The sequence below is a fragment of the Pistacia vera genome, unplaced genomic scaffold (assembly GCF_008641045.1).
Source record: "Pistacia vera cultivar Batoury unplaced genomic scaffold, PisVer_v2 Contig693, whole genome shotgun sequence".
In the NCBI taxonomy this organism is placed as follows: Eukaryota; Viridiplantae; Streptophyta; class Magnoliopsida; order Sapindales; family Anacardiaceae; genus Pistacia; species Pistacia vera.
Window position 1 is genome coordinate 193,493 of NW_022196549.1, and position 20,293 is coordinate 213,785.

The 20,293-nt window shown below is 37.9% G+C and overlaps 1 protein-coding gene across 1 annotated transcript; it reads left to right on the forward strand.

The window, feature by feature from the left end:
• Positions 1-13,158: 13,158 nt before the first annotated feature.
• LOC116113961 (DExH-box ATP-dependent RNA helicase DExH1-like) lies at positions 13,159-20,289 on the forward strand. The gene is made up of 11 exons (XM_031400112.1): positions 13,159-13,182; positions 14,443-14,646; positions 14,801-14,956; positions 15,831-15,923; positions 16,289-16,503; positions 17,753-17,912; positions 18,035-18,308; positions 18,392-18,584; positions 18,713-18,899; positions 19,158-19,526; positions 19,869-20,289. Exons 1-11 carry the CDS (start codon positions 13,159-13,161, stop codon positions 19,998-20,000), a joined length of 2,007 nt encoding a protein of 668 aa, XP_031255972.1. The 3' UTR covers positions 20,001-20,289.
• Positions 20,290-20,293: the final 4 nt, after the last annotated feature.

Consider the following 20,293-nt stretch of genomic DNA (forward strand, 5'->3'; position numbering starts at 1 on the left):
AAATGAAACTCAATCCATTGAAATGTGCTTTCGGAGTGAGCTCTGGGAAATTCCTAGGCTTCCTAGTAAACAAATAGGGTATAGAAGCTAACCAGGAGAAGATTCAGGCCTTGCTCGACATGAAAAGCCTGACTGGCATTAAATAGGTACATAGTCTAATTGGACGTGTGGCCGCGCTCAGCAGGTTCGTTTCCCAAGCCACGGATAGGTGTTTACTATTTTTTGAGACCTTTAAGGGGAAGAAAGGTTCAAGTGGACAAAGGAGTGTGCAAGAACCTTCCAGGAGCTGAAGAAACACCTCGGACAGTCTCCCCTATTGTTAAAGCCCATCCAAGTCGAGCTGCTACTACTATGTTTGTTAGTATCCAAATCCGCTATCAGCGTGGCATTGGTACACAAAGAGGGACGAATACAATGGCTCGTGTACTATGTGAGCAAGAGACTGCTCGACGCGGAGACAAGATACCTAGAGATGGAAAAGCTCACCTACACCCTTGTTATTACCGCCAGGAAGTCGTGACCTTATTTCTAGGCACACTCCATCCATGTGCTAATGAACTTCCCCTTGAAGAAAATAATACAGAAGCCCAATGCATCAGGTAGACTGATCCAGTAGACAATGGAGATGAGTCAGCAAGACATCAAGTACATCCCAAGGACATCGATCAAAGGCCAAGCCGTGGCAGATTTTATATCTGAGTTCTCTTATCAGAAAGATGTCGAGTCAAGCTCGCCAGAGGTAGATACCTTAGGAGAGCAACATAAACCAAATAGTGACGACTTATGGCTATGAACTCTGTATATAGATGGCTCCTCGAATGAGAAAAGAGCAGGAGCAGGCCTTTGCTCGAGAGTCTGGAAGGAGACCTAATCAGAGTCGAGGTAAGATTCAAGTTCAACACCTCCAATAACAAAGCTGAATATGAGGCATTGCTCGTAGGTATTAGTCTCGCCAAGGAAATGGGGGCAGAGTCCATCAAGATCTATGGTGACTCACAGCTCATGGTCTATCAAGTTACCGAAGAATACCAAGCAAAGGAAGACAGGATGGCATCCTACCTCCAGCAAGTAGAGACCGTGCTCAGACAGTTTAGATCCTTTACCATCCACCAAATCCTAAGGGAGAGAAACTTGCAGGCAGATGCACTAGCTCGCCTGGCCTCTACAATGAATAATGAGAAGGCCAATTCAATCCTGGTTAAATTCCTCCCGAAACCAAGCATCTCCGCTTCATAAGATCCAGTGTTAGCCACAAGTCAAAGGTATAGCTAGATGGATGCAATCATCACCTACTTGAAGGATGACACACTGCCAGAGGACAAAACTAAAGTTAGAACACTCCGCACAAAAGCAGCTCGGTACACGCTCGTCAACGATAGACTGTGCAAGCATGGCTTCAATGTACCATTAATGCGATGTATTGACCACGAAGATGTAAATTATGTTCTAAGAGAGATACATGAGGGCATTTGCGAAAACCATGTAGGGATCAGATCTCTAACTTACAAGGTGCTCCGCTAGGGACACTATTGGCCAACAGTTTATGATGATGCGGCAGACTACGTCCACAGATGTGACAGATGCCAGAGATTTGTAGACATTCTGCAAGCTTCGCCACAAGAATTGACCACTCTGACAAGCCCTTGGCCATTCGCGATTTGGGGCATCGATCTTATTGGCCCCTTGTCTCAGGGAAAAGGGGGCGTTAAGTTCGCGTTTGTTGCTGTAGATTACTTTACCAAGTGGGTGGAAATCGAGCCATTGGCAACGATAACGTCGAACAAGCTGAAAGATTTTGTCTATAAGAGCATAATTTGTCAGTTTAAAATTCCCCACACAATAATAATCGATAATGGGAAACAATTCTATAGCAAAGATTTCGAGATTTCGGAACCTTCTACAAGCAGCTCGGCATCAAAAGGAGTTTCACAACTGTCTACCGACCTCAAGCCAATGACAAGTTGAGACTGTGAACAAAGTAATCAAGCACAACATAAAGAGGAAGCTCAACAACCTTGAAGGGAGGTGGGTCGACGAGCTACCGGAAGCTCTATGGCCTTATAGAATGACAACCAAGAGCTCGACGGTGAGACCCTGTTTTCTTTGTCTTATGGATGTGAAGCAATGGTCCCGATCGAAGTAGGAATTAGTTCGTTCTGAAGAGAAATCTTTAAAGAAGAAGCCAACAAAGACCTACTCTGCTTAAGTTAGACTTGATCGAAGAACATCAGGCCAAATCTCAGTTAAGGCTTGCCTTTTATGAACAGCGGGCCAAGCGGTATTTCAATACTAAAGTCAGAAACAAAGACTTTGAAGTGGGCAATCTGGTTCTCAGGAAGGTCGTCCAGGGTACCCAAAACCTGAACTTGGGGACACTTAGACCCAGGTGGGAATGCCTCAACAGCGAAGCAATAATGCGAGCTTGGAACGCCGAGCACTTACAAAGGTATTACCAATAAATAGCGCGGGTTCTAATTTATTTCTATGAACTGCATTTCTTATAAGGATGTTTACGATCGAAACACTTGATCAATAAGAGAGGTATTATTCAGTACTTGCTTTGTTCATAATTTACATTTTTTAGTTTGTTGGCAATTAACTATTGATCAATAAATCGCTACCTAAGTGATGAAATTCCAAAAGAAAACTCAGAGTCAAGAGTCCAGGAAAGGCAGCTTACCTCGAAAAAGCCTCGCCAAAATCCAAGTCTTTGGGGATAAAACATCCTAAATCAACGAAGTTAAACTTGAGTTTTAAAATCAAGAAAAAAACACGTAAAAGGAAATCGACTCTAAGCCAGTGACCAAAGAACTCGAAAGGGACAATAAAGTCTAAAATCGAAGTTTATCGTTGCATTAGATTTCCTCACATAAATCAAGATTGAAAATCCCAGGTCGACGAAGTTAAACTTGGAAAAATACAAGAAAAAGCATGTTGAAAAAAATCAGCCTCAAGTCGGTGACGAAAGCCCGAAAAGGACGACGAGTCTGAAATCGATGCCAAACGTCGCATAAAGATTTTTTCACAAAAAACTCTGAAAAGCTCCTAAAGAAGCAAACTACGCATGACTTGGAGTAAAATTCGGGTCCCAAAGTCCGATTAAGACAAATTAAATGACTCCGCAGAAATGAAACAATCATTGCTCAAAAGAGAAACGTTGAAAAATGTTCTTTCATTAACTAAAAGTTTAATTACATTCGGACAATAAAAAAAAGACAAAAAAAAAAAAAAAAACTAAGATTTTTCAGGCTGATGTGGGAGCAGGGCGTTCGTCTTCGACCTCGTGTTCGAGAACCTCACTCAAAAGGACTGTGGTAAGAGGAACCAGGTTTTTGACCTCTAGCTTGGGCCTAGCCTCCTCGCCACCCTCCTCGACCTTTTCCTGGCCCTTATCGTCTTCCCTGGAGTCATTTGAGTACACGTAGGTCATCCCTTGAGCCTCGACCTGCATCCTTTCGACCTCTTTTTGATAAGCTCATGGAAGGAAAGAAAAGTCAATCAATGGATGAGCTTCCCATAATTTATATATGAGAAAGACCGACGTCTCCCAGGATCGGGTAGTGACGACCTCGTTCAGCTCCTCAATCATAAGCTTGAGTTGCTCGGCCTCAGCTTCGGCATTTTGCTGACCTACCGTTTCCTGGGTAAGGTCTAGTGAAGCCTGCTTGAATTTGGCCTCCCAGCTCGTTGCTGTTTTCTGGGTCGAGGAAAGCTCAGAGTTTAGCTTGTTATTGGCTCCTTGCTACTGAGCTAAACTTTGGTCGGCCTCCGCTGCCTTAGCTTCAGCCTTACCCCGAGCAACCTCGCTCGCCTTGAGTTTGTCAAGGAACTCCCTTTCCTTGACCCCAAAGGCCGCAACTTCCTCCTTAAGGCATTCAAGCTCAGCTTACCTAGCCTCCCTTTCTTTCTATACAGCTAAGGCATCCTCTTTTACCGTCTCTGCCAGCATCCATCCCTTGTGAGTTCCCTCCAAGGTTTCGCTGCATTCTTTGGCATTCTTTGTACAAGAGTTGGCTCGCCATGGAAACCTAAAAACGAAAAGGTGAGAAATGAGCAAGAAATGAAATCAGCATTCAAAAAAGGGAAGCTAGCTACTAGTACCTTAGCCGTGTAGCTGAAAGTTAAAGCCAATATCTGGAAGGGAGCTGAGTCCCTGACGGCTGCGAACGTTCGTGGGGTGATGCAATCCTTGGCCACCATGGCCCTAACACCGATATGGTTAGGGAGTTGGTCGATCAGAGCATCGATGTCAGCCTCAATCACTTTGCCCGTCTCCCCATCCATTGGCTTGGACGAGCTAGGTCTACTCCCCCCTGAAGCAGTTGTCACACCCGTAAGGGCAAGCTTCTTCCTGGCCAATTTTTGGCCGTGCTTTTTTTAAGGCTGCTAGCCTACGTGGCAGCCTCTTTGCTCGAGCGCCCTTGAGGCTCAGTCACCTTCTTCTTCCTTGAGCCATCATGCTGCTCGGGTGCTTTACCTTTTCTTGAGCCTTCAGTTGGCTCAGACATCTTCTTCACTGGCCCCTCAGAGGGCTCAGTGGCACTCTTCCTACCAACCGCCTTAGAGGCAGTCACAGATCCTTCAGGGTGATCGAGGATTGTGGCTCTTTTCATAGCCTGTGAGCTAGAGACGGCGGGGAATGAGCCAGTCGGATCGAAGCATGGTCGAACAAGCCCGTAGTGTCGTGGTTCGAGCTTTTGGCGACAAACTCTTTGGATATCTCGGGTGACACATCCCCTAGTGCTGTTGTAATACCCAAGATGTCAAAGGTATCTTCCTAACTCAAAATAATCCTTTAGATGTTAATTTTATGTTAAATAGCATAAAACATAACTAACGGCAAAATAGTCGATTCATTTGGAACGGTATGAATCAATTATCCATAGAAAGGCATTAGGGGCAACATGGTCATTTTGCCTATGTATAAGCATTGAAAAAGTCAAGGATGAGTAGGCTTCATTGCATTTAATGGCATTAATTAAGTAATAATTATGTCTAGTGTGAAATGACCAAAATGCCCTTATATGAAGAATTAAGGACTTATGAGTTATACAATTAAAATAATTGGGCCAATTGCATAATTTTGGAAAATAAATGAAATATTTTCCTATAAATGAGATGAAATTCGTTCAAGCCAAAGGAGAGAGCCTTTCTTCAACATTTCTTCCATTTTCTCTCAAATCTTCCATGAAACAAGCTTTCTTTCTCTAGGTTTTCAAGGAGTTTTGCATAATTTTTCAAGGAGAACAAGATAGGAGCCTTGGATCTTCAATTTGAAGGGTTTAAGGTAAGGATTAAAAACTTTAGTTTTGATGTGATTTGAAGATTTGAGGTAGATGTTGAGGTATAATGTTATATATGTAGGATTAAGGTGTAAAAGAAGTCAAAGGCAAAGGATTTGTTGGAGGAAGTCTTTAAAAAGGTAAGGAAGAACCTCCCATGACTTTAGGGTTTATGCTAGGGTTTGTAGATTTTTATGAAACCTTAAATTAAGGCTTTAAGGCATAGAATTAGTTGATGGCAAGTGTAGTTGAACTCATTTATTCTACTTATTGCCTTGAATTCATTATACATGAAGTTATTGCTCTTTATGTTTTATGAGTTGTTATGTTTGATTGAAGAAAATGAAGTGTGGATACTGATTGTGGCAAAAATTGTAGTATTGGAGGCCACATGGTGTTGAATGGTTGCTATTAGAAGTGTTGATGTGTTGTTTGCATTAGCTTACAATGTTNGTCCTCTGTTCTATACTTGGCCTCAAATTCTTGTCTGAACTCTTCCCAAGTCATCGTTGCCACATCATGAGTTTCTTCCATTAATTCCCATCAAATTCGAGCATCACCCTGAAATAAGAAACTTGCATACTGGATCTTCTCCCGGTCTGTCATGGGGAATAAGCCTGTGGTACGCTCTACGAATCTAAACCACTCTTCCACTATTACTGGATCCATAGTACCCTTAAACTCTGAGGGTTTATGTTGACTAGGAAGACCATAAATTGGTTCAACTCTATTCTGTATTGGGGGAGGTACCTGTTGTTCTGTTCCTACATTCGTAGTTGATGGTACCTGTACGGGGGTTACAACTCTCCGTTGGGTTTCAGCCATAACTTGTTGTACAATCCCCCGAACTCTAGCTTCATCCAAGGGAGGGGGCGTAGCTTCTGGTGGGTGAGAAGATTCTCCCTCATTCATCACATCTTTATCATGCTTTCGGGTACTACGCCTCATCTACAAAACAACCACATTTGATCAACTAAAATGAAACACGTATGGTAAGGAAAGAATTAACTCACACAGTTGGTTATTGGACGTCGTAGCGATGAGAATAGTACACCGTCAGATCCCAAAATCTTTGCTCTGATACCAAAAATGTAATGACTACTTTATACTAGGGTACTTATAGAAATATATAAAGTAGAACATATGTATAGTGGCAAAAGAAAATGGGCCCAAAATTTTCTTTTATTACATATAAACATCATTTATACAAAACAGAATATCCTTTACAAAATGATATTTAAACAGTGGACAGTGTGACAATTGCTCTTCACTTGTCGACACCCATCCAATCGCGTTTTCACCTAGATCCTGCAATCACAAAGAAAAACAACGAGGTGAGCACGAAATAATGCTCAGTAAGTAAATCCTCTACTCGACTGTCCCCGTAATTCACTCTAATTCTTTCCTTACACTCATCTTATTATTCCTCTTTCACCCAACTCTTTGTCTTAGCTTTTGCTATATGGCACGGCCTCATCTTATCGGAGGCACGACCGGGTGGATTTCACATGGCACCATCCCACTCTTCGTGACTTTCGGGTGGAGATCACAAAGCACCAACCCATTTTTCACAACTATCGGGTGGAGATCACAAAGCACCATCCCACTTGTCACCACTATCGGATGGAGATCACAAAGCACCATCCCGCTTTTCACAACTATCGGAAGGAGATCACAAAGCATCCACCCGTTGTTCACAACTATCGGGTGACGATCACAAAGCACCAACCCGTTTCTAATGCTCTTCTCATTCACTCTACTCTAGCACTTTTCATTCTCTCTACCCTTAGAGTAGTTGCATTCACAAAGTTCTCTACTCAAAGAGCAAGTGCACACACAAAGTTTTCCACTCTTTCTTAAGTCGCTTCTCAATGCACAATCATTGCATAAGGATGGTTCATCTCCACTAATGCACTTATGAAATGTCAACATGCAATGTTGCAAGAATTAAGGTTCACTACTCATACTCAAACCTCTATTAGGCATTTCATCAAACAACTCAAGTGCATAACAAGATTCTACTATAACAATAAGTCTATGTCTTTCTCTAACCATCCATAATGGGAGAAAACTCCCTCACATAGTCATAACTCCTGCCATAGGATCACACTTCCAAAAAGGATTTCTCAATATCCTTCAATTCATCTCAAACTACATTCCCAACCCACATCTCACTTCTCAAAATTGAAGTGCATGCACAACCACAAAGCAATAATTATCTCCATTTAACTCTTAATAATATAGCATATCACATGTAAATACATACTTACATAATTGCTATTAACTCTCTGTTTAAGAAAGTTCTCAAATCTCAACTTGGGTTAGGATTTACTTACCTTGTAATGGAGGGATCACACTTGCACTTTCCTTTCCTTTAAATGTTTGTCCTTTCTCTACAACTTTACACAATCAAATCATAAGCTTTCAAGGTACACATATATGTAAAACTTCACATTTAAGCAGAAATATTTACCGTAGGATGCCTTAGATCAATTCTCTACCAAGATCCAACTAAAAACAGCTCAAAAATCCTTGAAAGCTTGAAGGAAGAATTGAGAGGAAATGGAGAATGGAAGAGGCGGTGGAAGAAGGGTGAATGAAGGGTTTACTACACTTAACCCCTTTTTAGCTCAAATTATCTTCATTCATTCCCATTTTACCCTTGCCCTTCCTTAGGAATTTCATCCTTGTCTTTTAAATCATTTCACTCACACCCCCACACTAACCCATTCTCCATAAAATTTCCTTGCATTTTACTCCCCACTTTTCTTGCTAATTAGGGGTAGAATGGTCATTATGCCCCAAAGAAGAATTCTCTAGAAATTTAATAAACATTTTGTTACACCCTTCGCCGCGGCGAAGAATCTTTCTTTGCCCCGGCGAAAACCTCCAGAACCTACACCATAGGTTGCAGGACTTCATCGCCGTGGCGAAGAACAATACGTCGCCCCAGCGAAACACGGCAGAGCCTACCCGTGGGTGCAGCTCCTCATCGCCGCGGCGAAGCTCAAATTTCCAAACTTTACCAAATTTCAACCAAACCAAAGCAAACACCTAACCAATACAACATACCATTTTCATTAAAGGCTAACAAATTAACCACAACAACATACAAACTCAATTGAAGCTAAAACAGTGAATCCTCTAAGTATTACAGCAAATCGTAAGTACGCACCTCAAGTGGGGTGTTACAATTTATAAAATAAAAGGGGAAGTATCCCTAGATGTAAAAGATAAGTGATGTGTTACCAAATATGTTCAAATAAAGGTCAAATAACACATTTAGAATGAAATGGATCATTCCTTACTGAGCGATTAACGCTCACCCTTTTATTGTTGATTGCTTTACAGGTAGACCAGAAGCGAAGAATGCTAGAGACAGCGGGGCTACACGTGAGGGGAGATGATTTATTGTCATCTCGATGTTTTTATCTTGATGTAAATAATGTAAATGATAAATATTTGTGAAACACCTTTTGGAATATTCCCTATGAATATGTTTCGAATGTGTATTTTATGGATAAATTCTTAAAGTTTTGAAATTATATGTTTGGATCCTGCATGACATTTTATATGCCTGTATTGGATATTACTATTATTATCCTTACATAGATATTTTTTCTAAATACAACTCGTTTTCCAGACATGTATCCTTGAGATTCTCATTGAGGGATATTCAGAGAATACTTGACTGGAGGGGAGTTTTACAGCTGTCGAGCCAATCAGTGAATGGAACATTCGATCTATTGTGTGACTGCTAGTTGAGGACATGGTTGTAACTCAATTCTGGGTGCCTGAAAAAAGAAGTGAACATGTGTTAAAGCTTGAACAACTTGGTGACCATTCCACATTCGCTTCTACCTCAGGCGCCCAAAATAGCTCGCGTAACACAATGAAGTCATGCGACCTACCCAAGACACCGGTGGCCATTGGGATTAAACCCCTTTAAAACCCAAGACCGCTAGAAATGCACCCCAAAAACCCTACTAAAACCTTAAAACATCCAATGTGGCCACTACAATGGCCACCCTTTAGCACAAAAGTCAAAAAAATTAGTAAAGAAGAGAAAGAAGTCTTACACGAATAAAGAAGAGTGTTAAAAACTCATAAGAAAGACCACCACGATGACGTAAGAGCAACGGCAAAGAAAAACAAGTGGGTGGAAGAACTTTCAGAGTGGCTATTCTGACGATATTCGCCACCTTTTGTAGTATTTTTTGCATGGAAGACGAAAAGGCAGAGTTCAATCTCAACCATCGACTTACAACTGATCCTAGACCTTTGTTCGTTGAGCAATCTCAGCCTTTAGACATGGCCATGTGTCAACCATCCATGAGGTGTGACAAACCATCGGATTTATTACAATGATAACCGTCGTCGCACGACGCCTCAACTTCGCAGGTGAACAGCTGTTATCACCCACGCGCAATGAAACATAACTGACCACCTAACTTTTTGTATTCTAAGTTTTAACAAGTGGCACAGGTAATAATGTCCAAGTGTGAAGAACGTCAACCAGACGTAAGCTTTGTCGTGGAACCTAATCAAGCATGCACTCAGAGACTCATTATTGAAGTCGAGCTTGGTGTTAAATCAAGCGGTACTCTTCGAAGCCCGAAACGAACATCGAACACTAGCGGGCAAGTGTTGTGTGTGGTTTCTCTGCCCAGCTCAGGCTAACGTGAGAATATAGCTCGACCTAGAATGATCCCAACAACTATGATTGATCGACTCAGCATAAGCTCGTTGAATCGTAGCTCGACCCAGCGCAAGCTAGTCACGGATAGTCTGAGGAATTAATCAATCAACCCCAGATTACTTCAGATCTCAGATATCACGGGAACGACTGGATCAACAATTGTCGTTGCACGATTATAGCGCCCAATCTCAAGGATATCGGAATTATAATTCAAATCATTTGTAATCCCCTTAATTTCACTCTTTCCTTTATGTAAATCTTGTATATAAACCCCCTAAAATGATGAGGAGGGGGATACAAATTCTAGATAAAAACTACATTGTAAGCTCTCACAACATATACAAAAAACATAATGGACGTAGGTTGTTAACTTCGCCGAACCACTTTAAAAGCTCTCTTTGTCATTTACTTTCTGGCGTTATCATTCACTCATCGCTGATTACCCGTAATCACGCAACATCAGTTCCGATCCCGACAAAGTCGATCGGATCTTGCTGGTTGGTGCAGAATTCTGTATCAACAAAACTAAATTCAGAAATTATAGCTAATGCAATTTGCCCAAATCTAGGTAGTCTTCTAAGGACTATCCGTATTACTCTTTATCATCAGACAAAGAAAAAAACATACCTTGAACTTACGAAATCGGGAACTATAAGCCTATAAAGGAGAAAATGAAGCTTTTGAGAGAACCCACTTCAAAGAAGAAGCTAATAATCTTTGAAACTCCCTTTGTCTCTCTTTAAACAAATTATAACTTAAACTTCGAAAGAATGAAAAACAAGTTCACCAGTTGCAATCGAGTGTCGAGACCAGAGACGATGCTTAACTAGTCGAGCGTCGGAATGGGGAAATGTAGTTAAGGTGTGTTTGGTTAGGGCTTTGGAAAGATAACTCTCGTAATCTATCTTTAATTTTGGACATTCCCTTGCTTGCTTGTTAAGTAATAAAAGATTTCGATAATCTTTTAATACCAATAGTGAGTATTGTGGGTTAAATAAGGGGTAATCAGATTACCTCCTCAAGAGGTGGTATTTAAAGATTACCAGGATAATCTTAATTTTATACCCATTTTTCCTTTAATTAAATACCATTCTAGACACAATTTCCCTCAAATATCTACCAAAGAACAATCACACAGACCCCCTACATTTTAGAATTTACCTAAAACACCCTAGCCACAAAAAGTTTAAAAGTTAACAAAATACCCCTAGCCACCATCGCCCACCACCGGTAGCGATTGACGCACGACCAACGGGATTTGGCTAGTCGTGAGCCGATGTGGCTGTTTTCAGCCAAATTGAAGGCCGAAAAAGGCCAGATTGTCGTGGATCTGACCGAAAATGACCAAAATAGATCAGCCATTTGTGGCTGTTTCTTATTAGATCCACAACGATCTAGTTGTTTTCGGCCTTTGATCTAACCAAAAACAGCTAGATCATCGTGGATATGGCTGGAAACTGCCACTAATCTAACTAAACATATTGATATAACATTCCCCCGCAATCTTTAAGGTAGTCTATCTTGATGGTAATCTTACCTTTTCAGTAATAAAACATTCTCCGAATTAAACGCACCCTTAGGGTTGTGTCGTGTTTAGTTGTGTGTTGTGTGGGCAAAAAATGGGTTTATATATGAAGATAATTCTCTAATTATTTAAACATATCAAGGGTAGTTAGGTAATTTATTGGATTTGGAGAAATTTTGTAATTATTTAAATAAATCAAGAACAAAAAAATCTTTAACCACAAGTTATTTAAATAAATTTTAAATCAATGCTCTAACATTTTATCTATCAATACTATAACATATATGTAATTTAGGCGTAAGGCCTGCGCATTGTGCAAGTAGGTTTATTGCTTGCATTTTAAGTATTGTTGTCTGTATATAATATAATGTTGTTTATGAAAGTAGCTTTCATACCATGTTTGCTTGAAAATTTTGGATGTTTCAATTGGTTGATATCTATTGCCAAGTTATAGGCATTATGTTGGAAGAAAACGATCCATTGAATCTCCTAATTGTATCATTTACATATTGCGCAATATATGGACATAATTAAGAGATTATATAATATAAAGAGTATTTAAAACTAACAAAAATAATAGATTAGAAACTATATATTTGTGATAGTATTTTTGTGAATAAGAACGGTTTGTATTGAAGTTAATTTAATGTTGAATAAAGCAACAAATAATAAAGAAATTAAGAATAACAATTTGATATAAATATTACATGTGTGAAATATGTATGTGAATAATTACATAGGATTCAATGTATACCAATTTAATCCAAATAATGTCTCATTTGGATTGAGGGATTTTAAAATCCATGGATTTTTTACAATCCATGGATTCAATATATGTATTTGATAAATTTTATTGTTTGATTTGAATATAAAATCCATGGATTGTTGATTCAAATTGTCATGCACTCATGTTTAGTTAGATGAATACAAGCCATAGATTAGATAAATAATTTCCAACTTCACCCTCAATATCCAAAACCAACAAAAATTCAACTTTCATCTAATTGAATACAAGTTAAATTATATTTGATAGAGAAGTCGAATTGTAATAAATGATTTTTTGTGATTTGGTTTAAAAAAAAAAAAAAATTCCAAATTAATATAATATATCATCAACTATCTTCATTCATGATAACTTCAATAATTGAATAATTTCATATAAATCTCAAGCATGTATGGCACAAGAAAGCTCATAGACAAAATTGTAAGATAGAACCAGAGTTTGTCCCCAATCTATATATTGTGGGATCCGTTGCTTTGCAAAATGACCAATATATATATGACAAGCTTGAGGGCTATTTGCAATGGTGTTATTGATTCAATATTTCATGAAAAACAAAAAGTCACAACTAATAAGTTCTTACCTAGATAACAAAAGGAATCATCATGAGAAATTGAAATAATAAAAAAAAACTCTTTGCAAATAAGAAATTGAAAATAATTAATTAAAGGAATGGAAACTCACAGGTAAATTATTTCTTTGGTATGCTCTGAAGATGTTGATGATGTAAAGGTGAAGAGCTAAAAAGAGAGAACGACAAATATATTTCTTTTAATTAGGGTAAAAGATAATTACTAGGTTATTAAATTATTAACAATGATAGTATTGGAAAATTAAAATATTAACAAAATCCCTCATTTTATTAAAACTGATGGATTTGGCAAAATTCCACCTGGTAGGTGGGATCTTAAAACCCTAAAAAATGAAAGATTTTGGGGGGTGGTAGATTTTCCAAAATTCATGGATTTCGGCTTTTTTATTTTGTAAACCAAACGAAGGATTTTATCAAATCCATGAATTTAATGAAATCATTCATTTAGAATCCCCTAATCCAAACGAGGCCTAAGTAATATTAAATATATGATTAATATGATTTTGTAATTAACCTGTTTTGACTCACAGTTGGAACAATATTAGTGTGCCAAACCACCAGTGCAACCAGTTATGTGCGAAAATAGGGTTAACACTTTTCTAGGATTCTTTTTTTTTTTTTTCGTTTATTTTAATGCTCCCTAATTCTCTTCATCAATTTCTCACTCTCAAAATCCAAACCTGCATTACAAAAAGCCGTTAAAACCACCAAAAAACTATATAAATCCGGGGCAAAACCTGTTGTTTCCAATAAATGAGAAAGCTCAAGTACTAAATTTTTATCTCCTCGTTATGCATAAACAGCCATCATAGCATTCCACACAACGATATTAATTCACTCAAATTCTCATTAAAAACCCTTCTTACATCAAACACAAGCCCAACTTTTATGTATCCATCAATTAGAGCTATTGATATGAAATTCGCACCAACCTAAGAGAACCAATTGACCTTGACGGAATCGGAGCTAATGCATGCATGATTAAAGATAAACCAGCAATTGAATATAAAGAATGCAATAATGTAAAGAGCACAAAAGGGTTTTTAATGTGGTTTGGCAAGTTAGAACTTAAGCCTACGTCTATTGTTATCTTATTACTTTTGAGGGCTTACAAGAACAATGTAATATGCTTGAATAAATTTGCTAACCCTTTTCTCATCGTTTTAGAGGTTTTTATACAAGTTTGTAATTAATGGAGAGAGATAAGTTCGAGATTGCAATCAGAGTCGATTTGTAATCCCGTGATCTTCGTGATCGTGCGCTGCTAATGGAGTTGATCTTATCCCTTCCGAAATATCTGGGATTGGAGTTTATCTTTGATTTGTTGAGCAGCTGTTTGGATTGATCGTTGTGGCAAGCTTAACCTGGTTCGAGCTTACTTTGAGTCGAACTAATTCTGGGTCGAGCTTGTTCTAGGTNATAGGAAACAAAATTGTCTATTGTAAATTACCTCCCAGGTTCCCCTCCCCCCAAATTTCTGTTATTGTATTTGTGGAAATCCTTGCAGAACCTTTAACTTTTTGACATTTTGTATTCTTTCTATCCCAAATTTGATGTGAACAGGTTGAGGACCCAGATTTAAACCATGTGAGCCATTTGCTAGTTGATGAAATTCATGAAAGAGGAATGAATGAAGACTTTTTGTTAATAATTTTGTGTGACCTTCTTCCCCGGCGTCCAGATCTCCGTCTCATCCTGATTAGTGCTACCATTAATGCTGACTTGTTCTCCAAATATTTTGGAAATGCCCCAACTATACACATTCCGGTATAATAATCATTTCAATTTTATTGAAGCGGAACTTGTATTTATGAACTTTTTGAATGCATGTACCTTACTTGCATATCAAACTCATTATTATTGTCATTATAGTTATTGCTATATTTACTTTTTATTCATTTATATTTAAATGTATTGGCAGGGATTGACTTTTCCTGTGGCAGATTTATTTCTAGAAGATGTTTTGCAGAAAACCCATTACAACATAAAGTCAGAGTTTGACAGCTTCCAGGGAAACTCAAGAAGAAAAAGGAGAGAGCAAGATTCAAAGAAAGATCATTTAACTGCTTTATTTGAGGCATGTTTAGAACTATGAATCTAACCAACCTAATTTACATTTGCTTGAGTAAATTCTGAAAAGGTTTTATGATGATCGCCAGTTATCGAATTTTACTTCATGTCATTTTTTGTTGATATACTTTTCTGAACTAATCCTTACTAAATATAGCATATGCATATAGGGACAATTTTGAAGAAAACAGGGGTCCCTGATTCCTTCATCTGGATTGATCTTTAATTTAATTATTTTCAGCCAATAGGAGAGACAAAATGATCTCACTCTGCAGGAAATATTGAAACATATTATGTGCCTGCTAACCAATGGCTATTATTGAAAATGATGGTTAGTATTTTGTTGGGTTTCCTGCAGCTTCATGCTTAGCTGCTTGGTAGTTAGAAATGCAGATGTTTGCATGAATCTGGGTTTGACACATCTATATTTCTTCAGGAGTATAGGTTCAAATATCCATACACTTTCTCATGTAGCTGCGCTTTTTGTAGGTCAACTTTGATGTAAATAGAGTTTTGCTTATTTTAATTCACTGACTTAGGTCTGGAAACATGCAGAATTTTTTACAGAATTCATAATCTAAAATACTTTTGTACTTGTTTGGACCTTTCTTGTAAATGACATTCTGTAGTTTATGGCTTTTTGCTAATTTTAATTGTTGATACTGTGTAAGGATGGTTTCAAAGATCATGTGGCTTCCCTCTCAAATTTGTTGCTGAATCTTTATATTGATGCCTAGGTTTTTATCTTGTAGGTGCAGATGTAATGCTTTCTTAGTGAACAGACAAAATATGCATTTTTCCTCAACATTCGCTTTGCAGCTAAGAAGTCGTTCTCTGATTACATTAAATACTTATTTCAAACAACTGCTTTGTTTATGTAGGATGTTGATATTGATTCTACCTATAAAAATTACAGTGCATCTACTCGAGCATCTCTTGAAGCTTGGTCAGGTTCACAGCTTGATTTGGGTTTGGTATGTACTTTGATCTGAGAAATGTCTACTGTGGTAATTGACTTGCTTAATTGCCATTATGAAACTTTATGGTGTTGAGGAAATGTGCCTAGAATATGCAACTCTCTGATGATGTTTTAGTGGTTGCTTGCTTACTAAAGTATTTTGCTCCTTTTGATGGTTAATGTTGCAAGGCAGCATCTTATTCTGAAATATTGCAATTTATTTCCACTACTTTTTTTTTTTCACTGTGTCTTGTATTTATAAGAACAGGAATTTTCTTCTTACTTCCTGTATTGTTGATTACTATTGACTATTGTTTCCTGCACCTCCACTCAACTGAGAGTCTGTATAACCATATACCTTTTGTTGAACATTATTTTTAGGTGGAGTCAACAGTTGAATATATCTGTCGCCATGAAGGTGATGGAGCAATTCTTGTATTCCTCTCGGGTTGGGATGAGATTTGTAAGCTACTTGACAAGATTAAAGTAAACAGATTTCTTGGAGATCCGAGCAAGTTTCTAGTCCTTCCTGTACATGGTTCAATGCCAACCATCAATCAACGTGAAATATTTGACCGTCCGCCCCCTAACAAGAGGTTAATACCTTGATGTTAATTCTGTTACTCTAGTGGCATTTAATATATGTATATAGTCCTCTCCTCAACTCATGTATGCAGGAGTTAATTATCATATGTAAAGAGTTTATTTTTGTGTATGAGAGTTGATGGAAGTTCTAATAATTTTGACTTTTAGTGAGCTCAGTTGGCACAACATGACAGTTACCTGAAACTCTGATCAGTTCTTCCATAGAGTTAACTCATGCATGCATAAGTTTAAGTCCAGATTTCTAGTTTCCATTTTTTATTTGCACTTTGAGAATATGATTCTGCTGATAATCACATCCTGTTTTCAAAATTTTGAATGATTTCTTCTGCCCTGTGTGATATTTTGTTAGTACAGGACCGGGGTTGTTAATTTCTTAGTTATTAATGGTGTGCCAGTGAGAATATTCATATGTGGACTTTACAGACATATGATTGTGCCACTCACTGTTTGGAATTACTCACTTTAATAAATACCTGACTAACTTTGCTATCATAATTTAGATTTCATTGCACTTCCATATTGGTCAGTATAAATTCATACGAATTCCTTATTTTCTGCAACCCGACTTTGTGAAGAATGGGGTTTGTGATTTTTGAAAACTATTGGAATGGAAAATTCACATCGAGATAACCTTGTTCCCCATGCCAATATGGCCTTTGTGCTTACAATATTTTGCTATGCTATGATGTTGCCATTCTTTTTTTAATTAATGTGTACGAAACTGAGAAGATATATTAAAAAACCTATAAGAAGAATTTTATATAGAATTCCTTGAAGATTTAGGTCCATTCTTTTTGGTTCTTTAATATAATGTGTCATTGATCATCATGAACTTGCTGGAGAACACAAGCTTGTAGATGGGTTACCGCATTTACTTGTCAGTTGTTAACTCTTATTGGTTAAATAGGTTTCCTAGGGTGAGATCAGATTCTATTATCATGTTTGTTTTGCACTTTCTGTGCAATGAATATCATTAAATTGGAAAAGATTGTTTGTCTGTTACTTTGGCATAGCAGTCCAGCTGGATTTTACTAATCTATTGGCTATCAGCTTGTCACTTTTTGTGTTATTTGTTTGTTGAAAACATTTCTCTTTTTGTGCTCCTTTATCGTGAAATGTCAGTCAGATGTTGTAGGCCTCTCATAGTTATAATCATTTAAAGCACCTTTAATCTCGTCACCTTAATTTTTTGGTACTTTTTTGTTTTTTCTAATTTTTATTTTCTCTGTGTCTTTGTAGAAAAATTGTTCTGGCGACAAATATTGCAGAGAGTAGTATCACCATAGATGATGTTGTGTATGTTGTAGACTGTGGAAAGGCAAAGGAAACCAGCTATGATGCTCTAAACAAGTTGGCTTGCCTGTTGCCATCATGGATTTCAAAGGCTTCAGCACGTCAGGTATTTACTTGGTACCATGGCAGTGACATGGGAATTTAAGGTTCTCTCTTCATTTTAGCTGTTGTTGCTAAGTCTATCTCTTACTGAAAAGCTCTGTGTGTTTTTATGGTGAGAAATTTCAGAGAAGAGGTCGTGCTGGCCGTGTTCAACCTGGGGTTTGTTATAAATTGTATCCAAGAATAATCCACGATTCAATGCTTGAATATCAGCTGCCTGAAATTCTTCGTACACCTTTGCAAGAGCTGTGCCTCCATATCAAAAGCTTGCAGCTTGGAACTGTTGGGTCTTTTTTGGCAAAGGCACTTCAGCCTCCAGATGCCCTGTCTGTTCAAAATGCAATTGAACTTCTTAAAACAATTGGAGCTTTAGATGATATGGAAGACCTTACTCCACTTGGTATGTAGCATGATATTTGTCTTCTTTCTCTATTGTTAATTTGCCATAGTTGATTTACTGTAATCCTAATTAATGCCTTGTAGGACGCCATCTCTGCACACTGCCTGTGGATCCAAATATCGGAAAGATGCTTCTAATGGGAGCCATCTTTCAATGCCTCAATCCCGCTTTAACAATTGCGGCTGCCCTTGCACACCGTGATCCATTTGTCCTTCCAATAAATAGGAAAGAGGAAGCTGATGCAGCAAAAAGATCATTTGCCGGTGATTCTTGCAGGTGAGCTGTTGAGCTCAGCCATCCTACTCTTAGGCTTTTGCAGATTTTTCCCCCAAAATGGTTCATTTTGTTGGTGTATGGAAAATCTAAATATCTTTTTTTTCTTTTTTCTTTTTTTAATAATTCAGTGACCACATAGCACTTCTCAAAGCATTTGAAGGTTATAAGGATGCAAAATGCAATAGAAGGGAAAGAGATTTCTGTTGGGAAAATTATCTATCTCCAGTAACCTTGCAGATGATGGAGGATATGAGAAACCAGTTTCTGGATCTACTATCAGATATAGGCTTTGTGAACAAATCCAAGGGTGCTAATGTGAGCTCTCATTTTTTCAAGTTCAATAGCAAGCTTTCTTTTCTCTCTCCCTCTCATCTTTCCTTTTAGGAGGTGGTTAATTGACTGTTGTTTTATTAATATGCATGATTAATCTTTAGATTTTTGCTATTACATAGTGGTTGTATTTTTACCATGGTCTTCTATTCCCATCTTCTGAGGTTGTGTTACATGATTCATATGCATCTGAAGTTGATGTTGGAGGAGTACTAGACTCATATATGTGCATGTGTCATGTAGGCTTACAACCAGTATAGCCATGATTTGGAGATGGTATGTGCAATCTTGTGTGCTGGGCTCTACCCAAATGTTGTACAATGCAAAAGAAGAGGAAAGCGTACGGCATTCTACACAAAAGAAGTTGGGAAAGTGGACATCCATCCCGCTTCCGTTAATGCTGGGATTCATACTTTCCCTCTGCCTTACATGGTTTACAGTGAAAAGGTGAAGACAACTAGTATCTTTATCCGAGATTCGACAAACATATCAGAATATGCTTTGTTACTATTTGGTGGCAATCTCATTCCAAGCAAAACTGGGGAGGGTATTGAAATGCTTGGTGGTTACCTTCATTTCTCTGCATCAAAGAGTGTGTTAGAGTTGATACGGGTAATTGCTTCTTTAGTCTTTTTAATATGTATGTTCTTTTAGGAAATTGTGTATAGAAGTGTGTTTTTTTAATTAAAAAAAAACACCCTCATCTAAAGAATGCATGTATAATTTGGTCATCTTTTAATTGGTCGGACAAAAATACTCTTTTTTGTTAATAACACACTTTATCTCATGTTATTATGATGCTTAACAGCTGCATGATGAACTTCAAACTAATTTCTACTTATATTGGATTTTTCTTGACATGCTAAGATTTTAATGCAATGGGTTTTTAGTAAATCTTAGTTAAAACAACATTACAAAGAATTTTGCGGTTGATCATGTTAATGAATTTTGCAGAAATTGCGAGGGGAGCTTGACAAGCTTTTGAATAGGAAGATTGAGGAACCAGGGTTCGACCTTTCTGTGGAGGGAAAGGGAGTGGTTTCTGCTGTGGTTGAGTTACTGCATAGTCAAAATGTACACTACTAATCTTCTATGTTTTTTCGGGACCAACAACCAACAACCATAAGATAATAGGAATCTTGCTATTCTTTTTCCCCCAAATATAGTAATCTAAATTTTGAAGATTTGCTTATTATTTTTTCCCCTCTTTTGGTAGAAATCAATTTATAAGTTGGGTGAATGTATTATTAAATGACACTTCTAGATATCTCAGGGTTAGCAATGATATGGAAGAACTCGTTAGATTTTGCAACCTGTGAAGATTTTGTTTAGACAGTAAAGTAAAATTCTCGCCATCTTCTCTTTTTTGATAACATTGC

Bases quoted from the DNA above. Each gene is read 5' to 3' on its own strand.
- LOC116113961 (XM_031400112.1), top strand. From the start codon at position 13,159: ATGGATTTGGCAAAATTCCACCTG. The intron at 14,647-14,800 runs GTATAATAATCA...ATGTATTGGCAG, and splicing joins CCCCAACTATACACATTCCG to GGATTGACTTTTCCTGTGGC. The intron at 15,924-16,288 runs GTATGTACTTTG...CATTATTTTTAG, and splicing joins CACAGCTTGATTTGGGTTTG to GTGGAGTCAACAGTTGAATA.